Below are 18,627 nucleotides of genomic sequence, written 5' to 3'. Positions count from 1 at the left end.
CGCAGAGGCCTCATCCACGCGTCCAGGGAAGCTGGTCAGGTCGCTGGGTGCCTCTGTTCCCCCCTCGTCCAGGCTGCGGCCGCGCCGTGGCGAGGCAGAGGGCGTGGGACGTGGGTCCTCACCATCGCACAGGTGGGTGGGTAGCTGAGGCTCCATCCCTCGTCCCACCCTGGATCCGCCTCATCCTCGTCAGACACCAGGCCACTCCCTCCAGGACCGGGCCAGGAGGAGCAGGGGTGCGCGCTTTCCCGCTCCTGAGATGGGACGTTGGGTGGCCACCCCCTTCAGCCCGGTGCGTCTCCGTGGCCCGGGATCGCCGCTCCCGCTCGGCTGATGCCCGGGATCCAAGCTGGCCGTGACGGGCGTGAGTCTCCCGCCTGGTGGATGTCCACGGTGTACTCTGGTGGGGCGGATCCTGAACTGCCCGCGATGCTATCCGTGGCCCGCGTTGGTTATGCTGGCCACGAACCCCACAGCCTGGTCGATGTATACCTTTCCTTGCTGGTTAAAGCTTGTTGAGCTGAAAAATGCTCTGCTCCTTGCTTCAAGCTTCCTGTGGCCAGTGGGGGTGATGATGGAAGACAGGAGATTTCAGCCTGCAGGATTACTCTCCAATGATTTGAGGAAGGGCACCACGTTTTAGTGGCCAGCAGAGCAGAGTTAAAGATCTCCAAACTCAGAGGCTTGTACAAAGCCTTTGTGTTTTTGTTTTCTTTTCCAAGACAGGGTTTCTCTGTAGCTTTTGAGCCTGTCCTGGGGCTCACTCTGTAGACCACCAGGCTGGCCTCAAACTCTCAGATACCCGCCTGCCTCTGGCTTCCAAGCGCTGGGAATAAAGGCGTGCAACACCACCAACCACCACCTGGCTTTAAAGTCTTATTTTTTCTTAAATGAGATCTATCTAGTTATACTTATTTATTTGTGTGTGCACATGTGTGTGTTGAGTGTTTGTGAGGCCAGAAATGGTGTTGGATTCCCTGGAACTGGAGTTACAGGTAGCTGTGAGCCACCCAATGTGGGTGCTGGGAATAGAGCTCAGGTCCTCTGCAAAGAGAGCAGGATTTACTCTCAACAGCTGAGCCATCTCTCCAGTCCACTGCTATGGTTTTGACACGGCTGCTTGTGTGTGTGGGGGGGAGGGGAGGGCGAGGGCATGCTCACAGGATTTGAACACAGGTCCTCAAGCCTGCAGAGTAAGCACTTCCCGGCTGAGCCATCTTCTCCCCTCCCCTCCCCCGTGTCCGTTTCTTAAAAACTATTTTAAGCTATAGTACAGCGTGATGGGCTTCATCACAGCTCGTTCCTGTACATACATCATTGTGCTTTGCTCATATTAGCCCCTCACTACCCTGCCCTGCTTCTGTGACCCCCTCCACAGTCTTTACGTTTAAATCTGAATTCCGCGTGTGAGAGAGAACATGTGGCGTGGTGCCGTTCCTGCCTCTTACTACCCCTTCTTCCTGCTTCTTCTTCCCTGAAGTCCCTGTGTACCCCCATGCCCAGAAAATCTGTGTTAAAATCTAGGTTACACGCCACACTGTGCACTGGGTAGGCTCACATCTCGATTCTGCCCGAGGGAGAAAACGGGCGGCGCTTGTTGTCTTCCTGGCTCTGTCTCCCCTCACGCAGTCTCCACGGTGGCTGCAAATCCCGTTTGTCTTCCTGGAAAAACGATGCCGTTTCCCTCTTCCTTGCAGCCAAGTAGTGGCACTCTGTGGCTTGCGTAGAAAGCATTTTCCACGTCCATTCACCTGTGCATGGGCATCCAGGTTGAGTCTACGTTTCGGCTTAGGTAGACGGAGATACGGAAGGCTCCGCCCGCGTGTGCTGCTGGAGCCTCCTTTGTGTGTGTGAGTGCGCCTGTGTGTACACGTGCATGCATGCATGCACAGGCGTATGTGTTCTCATAGGAGTAGGGTGGCTGTGCCGTAGGTGCGTCTGTCGTCTGTCTGTCTGTCTGTCTGTCTTTTGGGAGTCCTCCATATTGATGTCCTTTGGCCACTCTGGTCTACTGTGTAAAATAACAGCATGGTGAGGTTCTGCCAGCTCTAAGTGTACCTTATAGACCACAGTTAACTAACTAGCTAGCTAACTAACAACTAACTTCTCCATCCTCTCCCTGCTCTTCTTCCCCCTCCTCCCCTCCTCCTCCTCCTCCTCCTCCTCCTCTTCTCCTTCTGTTTTTTTTTTTTTTTTTTGAGACAAGATTTCTCTGTATAGTTCTGGCTCTCCCGGAACTCGCTCTGTAGACCAGGCTGGCCTGGAACTCACAGAGATCTGCCTGCCTCTGCCTCCCTAGTGCTGGGGTCGAAGGTGTGGGTCACTACTGCCCGGCCAGACTCCCTCTTTGCACGCGTCCCCCCTCACTGGTGCTCCCTCAGTAGTCCTCCCTCATTAGTGCTCCCTCACTGGTGCTCCCGGGGTGGCAGCTGTTGCCGATGGCTGTTCTTTAAACTTGCATTTCCCTGATGGCTGATGGTGCTGAGCCGCCCTTCGTTTATTTATCAGCCGTCTGTCTTCCTCCTTCTGTGAACTGTCTGTTCCTTGTCTCATTTGTTCGCTGCTGGTTTACACTCTTGGTGCTTTCGTTGAGTTTTGTTTTGTTTTTTTAAGATTCTAGCGTTAACCCTGTGTGATATATGGATGGCAAAGCCCGTCCTGCTCAGCTGCCTTCACTCTGGCTGGATTCTTTGCTGAGAGGAGGTTTCTCGGCTGCTGCCAGTGGTTAGCTCAATGGTTATAGCTCAGGCTGTTTTTCAGACGGTGCTTGCCTCTGCCTGTACCTTAGCGTGTTCTCCCTGCCCTGCCTCTGCCTGTACCTTAGCGTGTTCTCCCTGCCCTGCCTCTGCCTGTACCTTAGCGTGTTCTCCCTGCCCTTCCCAGCAGTTGCTGCTTCAGCTCTGTTTTAGGGTTGACTCTGCCCAGGGTGAAAAGTAAGGACCCCTACCAGTGCTGGCTGGTTGTATGTCAATTTAACACAAGCTAGAATCGAGTGAGAGGAAGAAATGTCAGTTGAGAAAATGCTCACAAATGCCCACGTAAGGTCGGGCTGCAGGCAGGTAAGCCTGCAGGATGTTGTCTTTCTTTCTTTCTTTCTTTCTTTCTTTCTTTCTTTCTTTCTTTCTTTCTTTCTTTCCTTTTCTTTTTCTTTTTTCTTTTTTTGGTTTTTCGAGACAGGGTTTCACTGTGTAGCCCTCACTGTTCTGGAACTCCCTCTGTAGACCAGGCTGGCCTCAAACTCACAGAGATCCACCTGCCCCTGCCTCTGCCTCCCTGAGTGCTGGGATTAAAGGTGTGTGCCACCACCGCCGGCTAGGGCATTTTCTTAATTAGTGATTGATGGGGGAGGGCACAGCCCATTGTGGGGCCATCCCCGGGCTGGTGGTCCTAGGCTGTATAAGAGAGCAGCTGAGCAAGCCGTGAGGAGCAGCCAGTGAGCAGCTCCCTCCATGGCCTCTGCATCAGCTCCTGTCTCCAGGTTCCCGTTCTGACTTTCTTCAAAGAAGAACACTGATGTGGAAGTGTGAACCAAATAAACCCTTCCTCCCCAGCTTGCTTTTGGTCGTGGTGTGCAGTCAGATTTTTTTCTTTGGCCCAGCTTCCAAATAAGGACACAGACTTATTACTAATTATGTATGCCTGACTTAGCTTAGGCTTGCCCCTCCAGCTCTTTTAACTTTATTTAACCTGTTTCTCTTCGTCTACAGTTTGACTTGGGGCTTTTTACCTTTCTTTCATTCTGTAGTCCTACTTTCCCGCTTCTGCCCTGTCTGTCTGTTTGGCCCCTGGCATCTCTTTTTCTTTCTTCCTCCAGCCTAAATTTCTCCTCCTAGTTACTTTCCCTGTCCAGAAGTCCCGCCTATACCCCTCCCTCGCTATTGGCCAACAGGTTTTTGTTAGACCAATCAGGTGCCTTAGGCAGGCGAGGTAAAACAGCAGTGCATCTTTACATAATTAAACAAGCGCAACACATCTTTGCATAAATATTCCGCAGCAATGGTGTTTCTTCATAGCAGTAATAACCCTAAGACGCGGGGCTACATAGTGAGACCCTGTCTGGAAAATAAAAAAGGATGGGGAGAGGCTACAGAGATGGCTCGGCATTAAGAGCTCTGACTGATCTCCCAGAGGACCTGGGTTCGGTTCCCAGCACCCACACGGTGGCTCACAGTCATCAGTAACTCTAGGCGACTCTGGTGCAGCCAGCTGGCGTTTTTTCACCTTCATTTCTGTTTGCTCCCCAGGCGCCGGGGATGCTGTTTTACCATAGATGAGAAATCTACCCCGATATGGAAAACTTTATCCTGTATGAGGAGATTGGCAGAGGAAGCAAGACCGTTGTGTATAAGGGGCGTCGGAAGGGGACCATCAATTTCGTGGCCATTCTTTGTACGGAAAAGTGCAAACGGCCAGAAATTACCAACTGGGTGAGTCCTGGGTGCCTCCACCTATCTGGAGGCAGCAGAATGCCAGGTGATGGGAGCATGGGATCCCAAGAGTCTGGAGGCAGAGAGGGGGACCTAGAGTTCAAGGCCAGCCTGGGCTGAATAGTCTCAAATAAGAAGGGATGGTGTAGAATGCTTGCCTACCATGTGCAAGGCCCTGGATGCCGTCCCTAGCACTCAGATAGATAGATAGACAGACAGACAGATGATTGATAGATGATAGAAAGATGATCGATGATATAAAGATAGATGATAAATAGATGATAGACAGATAATAGATGATAGATAGATGATAGAAAGATGATAGACAGATGATAGATAGATAACAGAAGCTATTGGGCATGTCGTTTCCATATTCAATGTTTTTACCCTGCAGTGAGGGCCCTGTCTCTCTGTCTGGTGCCTTCAGTCTTGAGTAATGAGTAATGAACATGCCTAGGTAGTTGCCAGCTCTTTTGCTTCTGGTGCAAAGGGATCTAAAATCGACACTTAAGCGTTGGTGTCTGAGGTTTGGCTAGATGGCTAGGTGGAGAAGCACGGGCCACCGAGCTCGATGAACCTGAGCTCCATCCCAGGGACCCACATGGCGGAACGAAATGCCAGCTCCTAAAAGTCGTCCCCTAACCTCCATACCCATGTGCCAGCGTGCAGGCCCATGTACATACAACATTCCTGCGGAGGTCAGAGACCGACTCTTGGGTTGTGGGTCTGTGGACTCAGCTCCTACCGTGAGGGTGGTGGCAAGCACCTTTGCCCACTGGGCCATTTTGCTGGTCCAGTGTGTATCCCACATTATAGGGACACATTTACATCCGTTCCGTGGGAGGGAATCTGCTCACGCTGCCAGCAGGTTGTCCTGAGTTAACGGTAAGCCTGCACGCCATCCAAAATAGAGGCCGAGAAGGGATGCAGACCAGTTGGCTGTACTGTTTGTCTTCTGCTACACACGCAGGGCGGGGTGACAGTGACAGGAGGTGAGACCACCTGACCAGAAGCATGGGAAAAGGCTTGGCAACGCCTGCTCTGGCTTCCCAGATTGCCGGCTGTCTGAAGAAAGCCCGGGTTATGCTCTCCGCTCCCAGCTCTGTGCCTGTGGCGGCAGAGCAGGCTGCTCACACCCCGTTGCTCTGAGTCGTGTCCATGTAGGTTAGTTCTGCTCGGTGGTGTCCAGTCAGGTGACACAGGCAGTGTTGTAGAAGCCCGCCCGCAGCCTTCCAGGCCTTTTCCTCCCCGCTTGCAGACACTCCCTTCTCCCAGTGTAGATTAGTCTTGTGGGTTTTAGTGTTGTGTAAACAGAGCACCCGGGTGCCTTTGAGAAGCGGAACTGATGTTTTGGACCTTGATAGGATATAAGACTTGGAAGAGAAGCAATGGTTATGTTGGGCATTTGGCCAGGCACCAGTTACTGAGAGAGAGAGAAAGCCTGAGGGAATGGCAGAAAGCCTAAGAGTGAGGGGAGGGGGAAGGGATCTGGGTTCCTCCATTGCGGCATGAAGAATGTGTAAAGAGAGGGTTGGACCCCCAGCAGGGGAGAGCAGAAGACGGTGCCCAGCAGGGGGGAACGGAGAGGCAGAGGACCAGCTGCACTTTGAGTGGCTTCTCTATCCCCGAGGCGCCCGACTACAGTCCCTGGGTTTTTGGAGCTCGTATTCTAGGCTCCACCCTGCTCCTGTTAACTGATTTGCTGGGGGAGATTCACGTTGCACACTGATGTAACTGAGGCCCAGCAGCCTTCCTAGTGGAGGCTGGAGGCAGCTGTCCAGAGCTGACGACTGTGGCATCCCGGCCTGGAGTGTCAAAGACAGAGATGTGGGGTGAAGGGAGAACTCAGCTGTGCTGTGCAGCCCATGGGGTAGCCGAGGACTTGGGTGGAGAGGTGACTGACCAGTGGCCTTCAAGGTGAGGCTTCAGTGGAGACAAACCCTGGAGCTGCGGTGTTTAAGATGGAGGGAGAAGGTAGACACTGCTCTGTGTGAAGAAGAACAGGGAGGGTGTTGTCTGGGTGAGCATCCGAGGCTGGCACGGGAGCTTGAAGTAACATGGCCCGAGGCAGAGCGTTTATTTTCTCCCGTGTGCGGGAGATCCAGCACGTGTAAGCCGTTCTCTGCCTCCGTCACTCCCCCTTGTCTGTCCTCTTTGCCGGGCGCTGTGCTCCAGGCCCATCTGGAGTCTCTTCAGCGTCACCTGCCCTGGCAGTTTGCTGGGAGTGGAGGAGGAGAGGTCTCCTTGGGATTGGATTGGCATCTTGAATAAAACCCCTTTGGAAGTTTCCTAGGAAATCTCAGCCGGTGACCTCCCCCCCCCCCCCAGGGTTTCTCTGTGTAGCCCTGGTTGACCTGGAACTCGCTCTGTAGACCAGGCTGGCCTTGAACTCACAGAGATCCACCTGCCTCTGCCTCCAGAGTGCTGGGATTAAAGGTGTGCGCCAGTACAGCCTGGCCAGTGATTTTTAGTAACACAATGCTGCTGTCTACAGGAGGCAAGGAAATGTTTTCCAGCTAGGCAGGGGGTTGCCTCGGGCCATCGAAGGCTTCTCGTCCTGTTAACATAGGTGAAGCAGATGTCAGGATAGCCACCAGGGGATTTTGCCAGGGACTTAAAGCACCTCTGGAGGGATGGACTCTGTAGGTGGGTGGGCAGTGCAGACAGCTGAGGCCAGTGGGTCTGGGGTAGTCTGTCCTGTGTGGCCAGGCGGAGGTGAGATCCGCAGTTCCCAGTCGGTCGTGCAGTCATGGATAGGAGGGGAACATCCGGGGGTGTTTTAGACTTGTGGTTTGTTTCTGTTCTCATCCCGCCATGTCTACAGAACACCCGTGTGTGCACGTGAGCTATGAGACGGTTTATTATAAAGTAGACATCGTGCCCGAGTGTGCTCCGGGGTGATGAGGCAAACCCTGAATTTGTCTTCAGGTTAGGACTCTTTCAGCCTCCATTGAGACTTAGCGCCATTACAGAGCCACAGAGCACGGCGGCTCCTCCCGCTGCAGTGGCTGTTGTGACCTCACCGTCACCCATCTGCCATAAGTCACTCTTTGCAGTTAGCACTGGCACACGTGTGACGTTTCTCTAGGTGGCAGCGGCACGTCATCAGCCATTCCCCAAGACCGCCCTTGAGAGCCCCCACTTCTGACTGCTGTGCCCAAGTCGCAAAGAACCTTAGAGACCATCAGGAAGACAGACCCACCAAACTGCAAAAGCAAGGTTTTAATTGTTCATCCAACCATGACAGGGACCCCGCCTGGCTAGCTGTGGCAGCAGCCTCCAGAGGGAGTGAAGTTCCTTGTTTACTGCTAGGTTTTATAGACAAAAGTTACAGGATCACATCAGTAGGTATGAGTTGATTTCTGATTGGTTGACATTTGGGAAAAATTAGGAGAATTTCTCAAAGTCATATTTTGGCACAAAATACCTATATACCAATTATTTTCATTGGTCAGTGCTGAGAGGGAACATTCTGTGGTTTCTATAGCATTGTCTTGTTGCTTGCAGGTGGCCTGTTGTACATAGATACCAATAGTTTTCAGAACTGTATCCTGGAGACTACAGGGGAGGTTTTGGTCTCCCCTGGAGTTTCTTTTGTGGCCAAACAGTTCCCAGGAACCAAGTATCTAGGAGGCTAGGGGGTTCTGGAGTTTCTTTGTGTTCAGTTTTGGCCCTAGGCCAGAGGGTCTGGAATTTCCTTGTGTCAGAGGCCTACGTGTCTTTTCTGTAACCTGTCATGGTTACTAAAGCAGGGGGCCGAGGGAGGGTCTGGTCCCTTTATTCCTAAATTATCAGAAGTGAAGCCTTTGAGTTCAGTTTACCCTTTTGCTGACGGCTCTTCCAGTTGCCCTTAGACGCCCAGTGAGTGCTGAGCGTTCTTGTAGGTCCGTCTCACCCACGACATCAAGCACAAGAACATTGTGACTTTCCACGAATGGTACGAGACCAGCAATCACCTCTGGATGGTGCTGGAGCTGTGTACAGGTAGGAAGGCCAGAGGTGGAGACAGAGGTGGTGCTGGCTAGGGCGTGGCCATGATGGGTGGTGGGTGTGGCTAGAGGGTGGCCATGGTGGGTGGTGGGTGTGGCTGACCCCGAGCTCATTTCCCACAGGTGGTTCTTTAGAAACTGTGATTGCTCAGGACCAGAACCTCCCAGAAGATGTTGTGAGAGAGTTTGGCGTGGACCTGGTCATGGGGCTGCACCATCTCCACAGGCTTGGCATCCTCTTTTGTGACCTTACTCCTGGGAAGGTAACGCCTGAGTTCTGACTTCCTAATGCCTCACGTCTCAGTCCCAAGGCCTTCTCAATAGATAAAAGGACCTGCAGTGTCTATGTATAGTCGATGCAGATCTCTGTGATTTTTTCACTTCTCGCTTTGCGTGCGGTGAGTGATGAGCTCAGTACTCAGTGATGGCCACGCCCTTGGTTTGACGGTGACGTTCTTGACCACACACTGTTCCTGACTGTATAGACAGCGCTTTGTCCTCATAACACTGTGTTCCATGAGTAGAAGCCTCTGTGCTTGTGTTCCAGAGCAGTGAGCGTGCTCAGCTCTGCAGTTGTCCCCAGGCTGACTCCGGAAGCTCTGTGCGGTCTTGTCTGAGTCACTTCCTTACTCTGTAGCTTTCTTCTCTGTGATACTTGTAGTGTGTTCAAAGTCAGTGTCACCCTGCACTGGTGTGTAAGCCCCATTCTTAGGGACTGCTTGCACCACAGGCCTGAGTTTTCTTGTCCTTTATGTCGCAAAAGTGAAAGCTGAAGGTTTGTTTTGTCAGCCATCTGTATATGAAGAAGAAACTAAGAAGGAAGGGATGGGAACCGAAACCACAGAGACTGAAAGGAAAACTCAGTGCAGATCTTGCAGAACACATAATAATCCTTGCTTGAAATATTCACAACCCTAACCCAGGCCTGCAGTCACGCAACTGCCATTGTATCACAGAAAGCATCTAGGGACAATATGCAAATGTGCAGGTGTGTGTCATTTATAGACTCCGAAATTTGAGTTTTATAGAATTCTCACCTATTAAGAAATGCCACCTCAGCCAGGCATTGGTGGCGCATGCCTTTAATCCCAGCACTCGGGAGGCAGAGGCAGGCGGATCTCTGTGAGTTCGAGGCCAGCCTGGTCTACAGAGCCAGGGCTACACAGAGAAACCCTGTCTCGAAAAACAAACAAAAAAAGAAAAGAAATAACATTTAGAGCTGAGCCTGGTAGCTCATGCCTGCAACCCCGGGGACATTTGGTGAGGGTTTACTGCAAAACTTTGCCGAATGGTTTGTAACGTAAGCTGCTCTAGTAAGCCAGGGTTTGGAGAGAGTTGGGCAGGCTTCCTGTTTCTGCCAATAGAGTTTTATTAAAACACTGCCCCACTTTGGATCTGTGGATTTAGGACATGCTGGATGGTAGTCTGTGTTTAAACAAGTCTCCAGAGGACACTGATGGTGAAGTTAGAGGCCAACGTGGTGGCTTAGCTGACACCTTTAGTGAGCTTTAGTGTCTAGGAGTTAAGGGGGACAGTAAACTGCTCTCAACAGAGGGTCACCTGCTCCACTACAGTTGTCCAGCGTCATCTTGAATGATGTGGCTGGAAATGATGTAGCTTCCTGGGCTGGTTCAACAATCCACAAGCCAACTTCTGATCACACAGGGAGCTGGCCAGCTCAAGTCAGCCCCTGCTCTTTATCTGTGGGACGTCCATGAATCCCCACAGAGCTGAAAAAGCAGGGCTGCACCTTCCCTGCTGTACACTGTGAGAAGCAAGATTCCCAGGGGTTGCCACACCCACTAGGGTTAGGCGGTGGGTAGGAGGTGACCTGGGCCCAAGTTTCCAGGCCAGCACCAGCTGCGTTGCGTCAGTTTAAAACCCCATGCTACATGCCCTTGCTTGAATAAATGACACACTGGCAGGTGGGTTTTAGACGCTCATTCACTCACTGTGTGTTTTGGGGGATTGGCCTTGAGCCCTGTCAAGTACCCACACCCCACAGTGCTCGGGGCTTACACACCGAATGGTGTGGTTGCCTCACATAGCTGGTGACCATCAGAAAATCCCCAACCCGGTTATTTTGATCCACAGTTGTTTGACTTTGTGAGTTTAGAGCTTGGGGTCACAGAGTGCTGGCCATCTTTATCTTCGTTCCTTATTTGTACAATGCAACCTGTCCGTTCTCATCTTTCCCACAACCCAAGGCTCCCTGGTGGCCCTATGGTGTCTGAGAAAGGACATTCGAGAGTGGACAGCGTCAGCTTTGATTCTGCTGTTACTAACACGTCATGTTGGGCTGGCTCTTTGGAGGGGACAGTGCCACAACTCTCAGGGTAGCTCCTGTGGTTCACTGGCTTCTTTTTAAAAGCATGGAACATCAGCGTTCTCCTGAGCCTGACAGAGCAGGAAGGCCGCACGCCCTGGGCGCCGTCAGGAGAGGTCCCTCACAGCCTGTCTCTGCAGACGCTGATGCTTTCCCACCTCTGTAGATACTCTTGGAAGGACCTGGAACCCTGAAGCTCAGCAATTTCTGCCTGGCGAAGGTGGAGGGAGAGAGCCTGGGGGAGTTTTTCACTCTGGTAGCAGCGGAAGAAGGAAGCGGAGACAGTGGGGAAACTGCGCTGAAGAAAAGCATGAAAGGCCGAGTCAGAGGTAGGCGGGGCCTTGCGGCTCACACGTGCTCCCCCCCCCCCCCCCGCTCTGATTGTGTGGGTGTGGCAGCAGGAGGTCTTGGACAATGTAGGCATCTTGGCACCACCCACCAGAGCAGGGCCATCTCAGCTCTCAGAACATGCCTGGCACACGCCAGGGGCCCTTCGGTGGGCTCCACCCTGTCCTGTCCTGTCAAGGGGCTGAACTTTGCAGGCCAGGCAGATCTCCCGGGGCGCGTTCTTGGCAGGTGGGTTTGACGGTGAGATGGTGCCAGCGGCATCAGGGTTACTCTGCTTATGGCTGCGGTGGCTCAGGGACTAAAGTGCTTGCTGCATAATCGGGAGGACCTGAGTTTGGTCCCCTAAAGCCCATGTAAAGAGAGCCAGGTGTGGCTGCCCACATCTGTAATCCCAGTACAGGAGATCCGAGACAGGAGGCTCCCGGGTGCTGGCTGGGCAGACAGTCTGGTCAAACCATTGACTTCCAGGTTCAGTGAGGGACCCCGCCTCAAAACCAAGGAGAGTGACTGAGGTCACCACATGCCAAGTCAACATCTAACCTGCATTTGATACACGTGCACCACCACACCCACACACACCACACATACACCTACATACACACACACCCCATACATACTACACATGTACCCACATACACACACGCACACACATACACATACCACACCCACACACACCAACGCACACATGCACCCACACACACATATATATACACACACACACACACGCCACACATTCACCTACATACACACACACCCCATACATACCACACATGTACCCACATACACACACGCACACATATACATACACACACACACCACACATACACATACCACACCCCCACACACCAACGCACACATGCACCCCCCCCACATATATATATATACACACACACACGCCACACATTCACCTACATACACACACACCCCATACATACCACACATGTACCCACCCACCCACCCACACACACACACACACCCCACACATACCACACCCCCACACACCAACGCACACATGCACCCACACACACCCATATACACACACACACACACACCCCGATGGGTGGGTAGGTGGGCGTGTCAGTGCCACAGTGAGTGAGGTCAGAGGACCACTTGAAGGAGTCTGCTCTCCTGCTGTGTGGTCTGGGGGATTGACCTCAGGCCATCAGCCAGTCTTGGCGTCAGGTACCGCTCACCACTGAGCCCTCTGGCCGCCTCCCAGCCATCTGTCTCTATGGCACACGCCACACTTCCATGTCAGTGTCTCTAAGTGCTGGAAATGATTCAGTTGCCCGACCCAGCTGTCCTTGTCTTTGGTTCTCAGGCTCCCTGATGTATGCAGCACCTGAAATCCTGAAGGGAACCGACTTTTCTGTCCCCAGTGACCTCTGGTCTTTGGGCTGTCTGCTTTACGAGATGTTCTCAGGTTTGTGTTTGGTTCATCATAAAATCAAAACTACCACCCAGGGCAAGCTGTGAGCTTAGTGTGCGAGTGCCAGGGCCTCACCTTGAAGCTATTACAAAGCTGGTTTTAGACAATTTCTGTGTCAACAGTTGTAACTTAATTGCTTGATGCTAGTCTTAGGAAGTTCTTGGGCATGTCCTGACTCTGTGTAACTATCTGCAGTGTTGAAGTGTGCCTGACCACTGGAGAATATCAGTGGAAAGTCTGACTGGCCTGTGAGCAGACGTATTGAGGGGCTGAGGAGACCACTGATCACAGTGCTTGCCATGTGTGAACTTGAGCATAGATTTGGAAAGTTAATTTGAGGAAGACGGAAGTACGTGGCCAGGTGCACTAGTCAGGCCTTGCCCTTCCCGACGCGTCGTGCGACTCTGTGTTACAATGGTGTGAATCCCCTGGTAGGCCTGTATCTACGGTTGGGGTTAGTGTGTTGGCACACTGATGGTACAGGCTCGTGTGATTTCAGGCAGAGCCCCGTTCTTCTCTGAAACTGTGTCAGAACTGGTTCAGAAGATCCTGTATGAAGACCCGTTGCCGCCGGTCCCAAAGGGTAGGTGAGCACAGCGAGTCATCTTCCTTGACCGGAAGTTCACCTTCACCTAGGCTGTTTTCACCAATCACAGCCATCAAGGCTGTTCGTGATCGCAGCTTCAGATGAGTACATTTTTCTCCTCTATTTTCCATATGGAAAGAGAAAAACCAAGCCATACTAACAGAGCCCCTTGTTTAAAAACACAAGTTAGCACAAGAAGTCTGTTTAAAGAGTCAAAGGTGTGTGTGTGTGTGTGTGTGTGTGTGTGTGTGTGTGTTTCTGCCCTGTGTGACTATTTTAGGGTTGCTTCTTAGTAGGAAGAAATGGGGCATTTCTAAGTTTTCTTACTGGTGAACCCAAATACTTCCGAACAGCTGCTGGTTCATGGCACAGGGCTTGTCCTTAGACTGGCCATGGTGCCCAGCATTCTGTAGGTACCCAGCTGTTGTTGGGTCATAATGTCCTGGCCACTTCCTCCAGTCACATGCCCGCCTGTGAGATCCGCAGGATGGGGGCAGTTCTGCCGTGTCACAGTGCTCATTATTCCTTTTCTTTCTTTCTTTCTTTTTTTTTGGTTTTTCAAGACAGGGTTTCTCTGTGGCTTTGGAAGCTGTCCTGGAACTCACTCTTGTAGACCAGGCTGCCCTCGAGCTCACAGAGATCCACCTGCCTCTGCCTCCCGAGTGCTGGGATCAAAGGCGTGCGCCACCAACACCCAGCTCATTACTTCTCTGTTGAACAATTTCCAAAGAAAGGAGGGGTTTCCAGGATCAGAGTCACGGTGAATTAAAGGCAAAGATTCAGAGTCAGGTCCAGGTAACCACCTGCTAGGAGGCTCTCTCTCTGGCACCCTTAGTGCCATTATTTCAGGGAAGGGAATGTGAGTCTTGGAGATGCGCATGTGTGGGTTCCCGGTTACAGGCTGTGTCTCTGCTCTGCACACCGGTCCTCTGTGACTCCTGATGTACCGTGTTCATGGGTTCAGTGCTGTCGGCTAAACAGTCTGAAGGGTTAAGCGCTGTTGCTTTACACGTTGCTGATGGGCAGTAACATGAGGTCGGTTTTACAGCTTCTCTCAATCATCTGTTCACAGATCCTGCTTTCCCCAAAGCATCCTCAGATTTCATTAATTTGCTGCATGGGTTACTGCAGAAGGATCCTCAGAAAAGGTACGGAGAGTGTTTTGTGTGTGAGGAGCAGAGACCAGCTTTCCTTTACATGGCTGTAAATATCCCTCCCTCCTTCCCTCCTTCCCTCCCTCCCTCCTCCCCTCCTTCCCTCCCTCCCTCCTTCCCTCCCTCCCTCCTTCCCTCCTTCCCTCCCTCCCTCCTTCCCTCCCTCCCTCCTTCCCTCCCTCCCTCCCTCCCTCCCTCCTTCTCTCCCTCCCTCCCCCCTCCCTCCCTCCCTCCCTCCCTATGAGGGTTTCTGTGTGTGGCTCAGGTTGGTCCCTCCCCAGGTTCTTGCACTGTGATCACAGATCAACGCCACCTGCACCTCCCCCTCCCTCTCCCTCCACATCCTGTTCCTCTGCCTCCACTTCCTCCTCCTCAGGCTCCTTTTTTCCTCACTATAAACTTTGGACGTTGGAGGAGAGTCCTTCCACTGAGCTCTGTTCCCTCCAGGCGGCGTGCACACTTGTATAGTAATGTTCTCTGTTCCTCCAGTGTGATGTTCACACTTGTATAGTAATGTTCTCTGTCCTCCAGTGTGCACACTTGTATAGTAATGTTCTCTGTCCTCCAGTGTGCACACTTGTACAGTAATGTTCTCTGTCCTCCAGTGTGCACACTTGTATAGTAATGTTCTCTGTCCTCCAGTGTGCACACTTGTACAGTAATGTTCTCTGTCCTCCAGTGTGCACACTTGTATAGTAATGTTCTCTGCTCCTCCAGTGTGCACACTTGTATAGTAGTGTTCTCTGTCCTCCAGTGTGCACACTTGTACAGTAATGTTCTCTGTCCTCCAGTGTGCACACTTGTACAGTAATGTTCTCTGTCCTCCAGTGTGCACACTTGTACAGTAATGTTCTCTGTCCTCCCGTGTGCACACTTGTACAGTAATGTTCTCTGTTCCTCCAGTGTGCACACTTGTATAGTAATGTTCTCTGTCCTCCAGTGTGCACACTTGTACAGTAATGTTCTCTGTCCTCCAGTGTGCACACTTGTACAGTAATGTTCTCTGTCCTCCAGTGTGCACACTTGTACAGTAATGTTCTCTGTCCTCCAGTGTGGTGTGCACACTTGTATAGTAATGTTCTCTGTTCCTCCAGTGTGCACACTTGTATAGTAATGTTCTCTGTCCTCCAGTGTGCACACTTGTACAGTAATGTTCTCTGTTCCTCCAGTGTGCACACTTGTATAGTAATGTTCTCTGCTCCTCCAGTGCGGTGTGCACACTTGTATAGTAATGTTCTCTGTTCCTCCAGTGTGCACACTTGTATAGTAATGTTCTCTGTCCTCCAGTGTGCACACTTGTACAGTAATGTTCTCTGTTCCTCCAGTGTGCACACTTGTATAGTAATGTTCTCTGTCCTCCAGTGTGGTGTGCACACTTGTATAGTAATGTTCTCTGTCCTCCCGTGTGCACACTTGTATAGTAATGTTCTCTGTCCTCCAGTGTGCACACTTGTATAATAATGTTCTCTGTCCTCCAGTGTGCACACTTGTACAGTAATGTTCTCTGTCCTCCAGTGTGCACACTTGTATAGTAATGTTCTCTGTCCTCCAGTGTGCACACTTGTATAGTAATGTTCTCTGTCCTCCAGTGTGCACACTTGTATAGTAATGTTCTCTGCTCCTCCAGTGCGGTGTGCACACTTGTACAGTAATGTTCTCTGCTCCTCCGGTGTGCACACTTGTACAGTAATGTTCTCTGCTCCTCCAGTGTGCACACTTGTATAGTAATGTTCTCTGTCCTCCAGTGTGCACACTTGTATAGTAATGTTCTCTGTCCTCCAGTGTGCACACTTGTATAGTAATGTTCTCTGTCCTCCAGTGTGCACACTTGTATAGTAATGTTCTTTGCTCCTCCAGTGTGGTGTGCACACTTGTATAGTAATGTTCTCTGCTCCTCCAGTGTGCACACTTGTATAGTAATGTTCTCTGTCCTCCAGTGTGGTGTGCACACTTGTACAGTAATGTTCTCTGCTCCTCCAGTGTGGTGTGCACACTTGTACAGTAATGTTCTCTGCTCCATACGTTGCTTCTTGCCACAGTGACAGAAGCCTGGAAGAGTAGGTAAAGGAGACAGGCTGATTGAAGGGACCGAGGCTTTCATGGTGGGGTGGGGACAGCAGCCAGAGCATGAGGCAGCTGGTCACATCGCGTCCCCAGCCAGGGAGCAGAGGGCAGACACGGAGTGGGGCCAGGTTATGAAATGTCTAGGCCTGTCCACCAATCTGCACGGCCCACTTCCTGCCAGCTAGACCCCTCCTCCTGAAGGCTCCAGAGCTCCCTGAACAACCATCAGCAGGGGATGCGTGTGCACGCCAGCAGGGGATGAGTTTGCACGCCAGCAGGGGATGAGTGTGCACGCTAGCAGGGGATGAGTGTGCACGCCAGCAGGGGATGAGTGTGCAGGCCAGCAGGGGATGAGTGTGCACGCCAGCAGGGGATGAGTGTGCACGCCGGCAGGGGATGAGTGTGCACGCCGGCGGGGGATGAGTGTGCACGCCGGCGGGGGATGAGTGTGCACGCCAGCGGGGGATGAGTGTGCACGCCAGCGGGGGATGAGTGTGCACGCCAGCGGGGATAAGTGTGCACAGCAGCAAGGGATGAGTGTGCACAGCAGCGGGGGATGAGTGTGCATAGCAGCGGGGGATGAGTGTGCACGCCGGCAGGGGATGAGTGTGCACGCCGGCGGGGGATGAGTGTGCACGCCAGCAGGGATAAGTGTGCACAGCAGCAAGGGATGAGTGTGCATAGCAGCGGGGGATGAGTGTGCACACCAGCAGGGGATGAGTGTGCACGCCGGCGGGGGATGAGTGTGCACGCCGGCGGGGGATGAGTGTGCACGCCAGCAGGGGATGAGTGTGCACGCCAGCAGGGGATGAGTGTGCACGCCAGCGGGGATAAGTGTGCACAGCAGCAAGGGATGAGTGTGCATAGCAGCGGGGGATGAGTGTGCACACCAGCAGGGGATGAGTGTGCACGCCAGCAGGGGATGAGTGTGCACGCCGGCGGGGGATGAGTGTGCACGCCGGCGGGGGATGAGTGTGCACGCCGGCAGGGGATGAGTGTGCACGCCGGCGGGGGATGAGTGTGCACGCCGGCGGGGGATGAGTGTGCACGCCAGCGGGGGATGAGTGTGCACAGCAGTGGGGGATGAGTGTGCACACAAGCGGGGATGAGTGTGCACAGCAGCGGGGATGAGTGTGCACAGCAGCGGGGATGAGTGTGCACAGCAGCGGGGATGAGTGTGCACGCCAGCGGGGATGAGTGTGCACGCCAGCGGGGATGAGTGTGCACGCCAGCGGGGATGAGTGTGCACAGCAGCAAGGGATGAGTGTGCATAGCAGCGGGGGATGAGTGTGCACACCAGCAGGGGATGAGTGTGCACGCCAGCAGGGGATGAGTGTGCATGCCAGTGGGGATGAGTGTGCACAGCAGCAAGGGATGAGTGTGCATAGCAGCGGGGGATGAGTGTGCACGCCAGCAGGGGATGAGTGTGCACACCAGCGGGGATAAGTGTGCACGCCAGCGGGGATGAGTGTGCACGCCAGCGGGGATAAGTGTGCACAGCAGCAAGGGATGAGTGTGCATAGCAGCGGGGGATGAGTGTGCACACCAGCGGGGGATGAGTGTGCACGCCAGCAGGGGATGAGTGTGCACGCCAGCAGGGGATGAGTGTGCACGCCAGCAGGGGATGAGTGTGCACGCCAGCGGGGGTTGAGTGTGCACAGCAGCGGGGGATGAGTGTGCACAGCAGCGGGGGATGAGTGTGCACGCCAGCGGGGGATGAGTGTGCACGCCAGCGGGGGATGAGTGTGCACACCAGCGGGGGTTGAGTGTGCACAGCAGCGGGGGATGAGTGTGCACAGCAGCGGGGGATGAGTGTGCACAGCAGCGGGGGATGAGTGTGCACAGCAGCGGGGGATGAGTGTGCACAGCAGCGGGGGATGAGTGTGCACACGTGGATTTCAGGGGGATGAGTGTGCACAGCAGCGGGGGATGAGTGTGCACACGTGGATTTCAGGGGGATGAGTGTGCACACCAGCAGGGGATGAGTGTGCACACGTGGATTTCAGGGGGACAGCTCACATTCCAGCCACTCAACCAACTGAAGCAATCTCCCTCACTTAGTAAGACGAAGGGGGAGACGACTGTAGTTTGATAATTAATGATCTACTTTAAAATTCCAAATTGCCTATAGAGTCCCTTCCTACACTAGTTAGAAAACCCAAGGGCATTTTTGTTAGACTTAGTGGATTGTGAGGGTTGTGAACCTGAAACTCCAAATTCCTAGTTTCGTTCTACAGCTGCTAGGTTTCTGACTTCTTTCCTTTGCTGAGGGAGAGAAATGTCACCCTGAGAGAGCGACATTGA

The 18,627-nt window shown here is 52.9% G+C and overlaps 1 protein-coding gene across 1 annotated transcript in view; it reads left to right on the top strand.

Moving 5' to 3' along the window:
- Positions 1 to 18,627, top strand: part of Ulk4 (unc-51 like kinase 4) — a 267,099-nt gene continuing 248,472 nt past the window's right edge. Inside the window, 8 exon segments of the mRNA XM_040739628.1 lie at positions 1 to 132; positions 4,245 to 4,427; positions 8,312 to 8,411; positions 8,540 to 8,679; positions 10,909 to 11,071; positions 12,412 to 12,513; positions 13,019 to 13,102; positions 14,178 to 14,253. Of these exon segments, the coding sequence (XP_040595562.1) occupies positions 4,290 to 4,427; positions 8,312 to 8,411; positions 8,540 to 8,679; positions 10,909 to 11,071; positions 12,412 to 12,513; positions 13,019 to 13,102; positions 14,178 to 14,253 (803 nt within the window). The 5' untranslated portion in view covers positions 1 to 132; positions 4,245 to 4,289.

This window comes from Mesocricetus auratus, unplaced genomic scaffold, assembly GCF_017639785.1.
Source record: "Mesocricetus auratus isolate SY011 unplaced genomic scaffold, BCM_Maur_2.0 Super-Scaffold_100691, whole genome shotgun sequence".
Classification (NCBI taxonomy): Eukaryota; Metazoa; Chordata; class Mammalia; order Rodentia; family Cricetidae; genus Mesocricetus; species Mesocricetus auratus.
The sequence above is the reverse complement of the archived record's forward strand: the minus strand, read 5'-3'. Positions and strand labels throughout refer to the sequence as shown.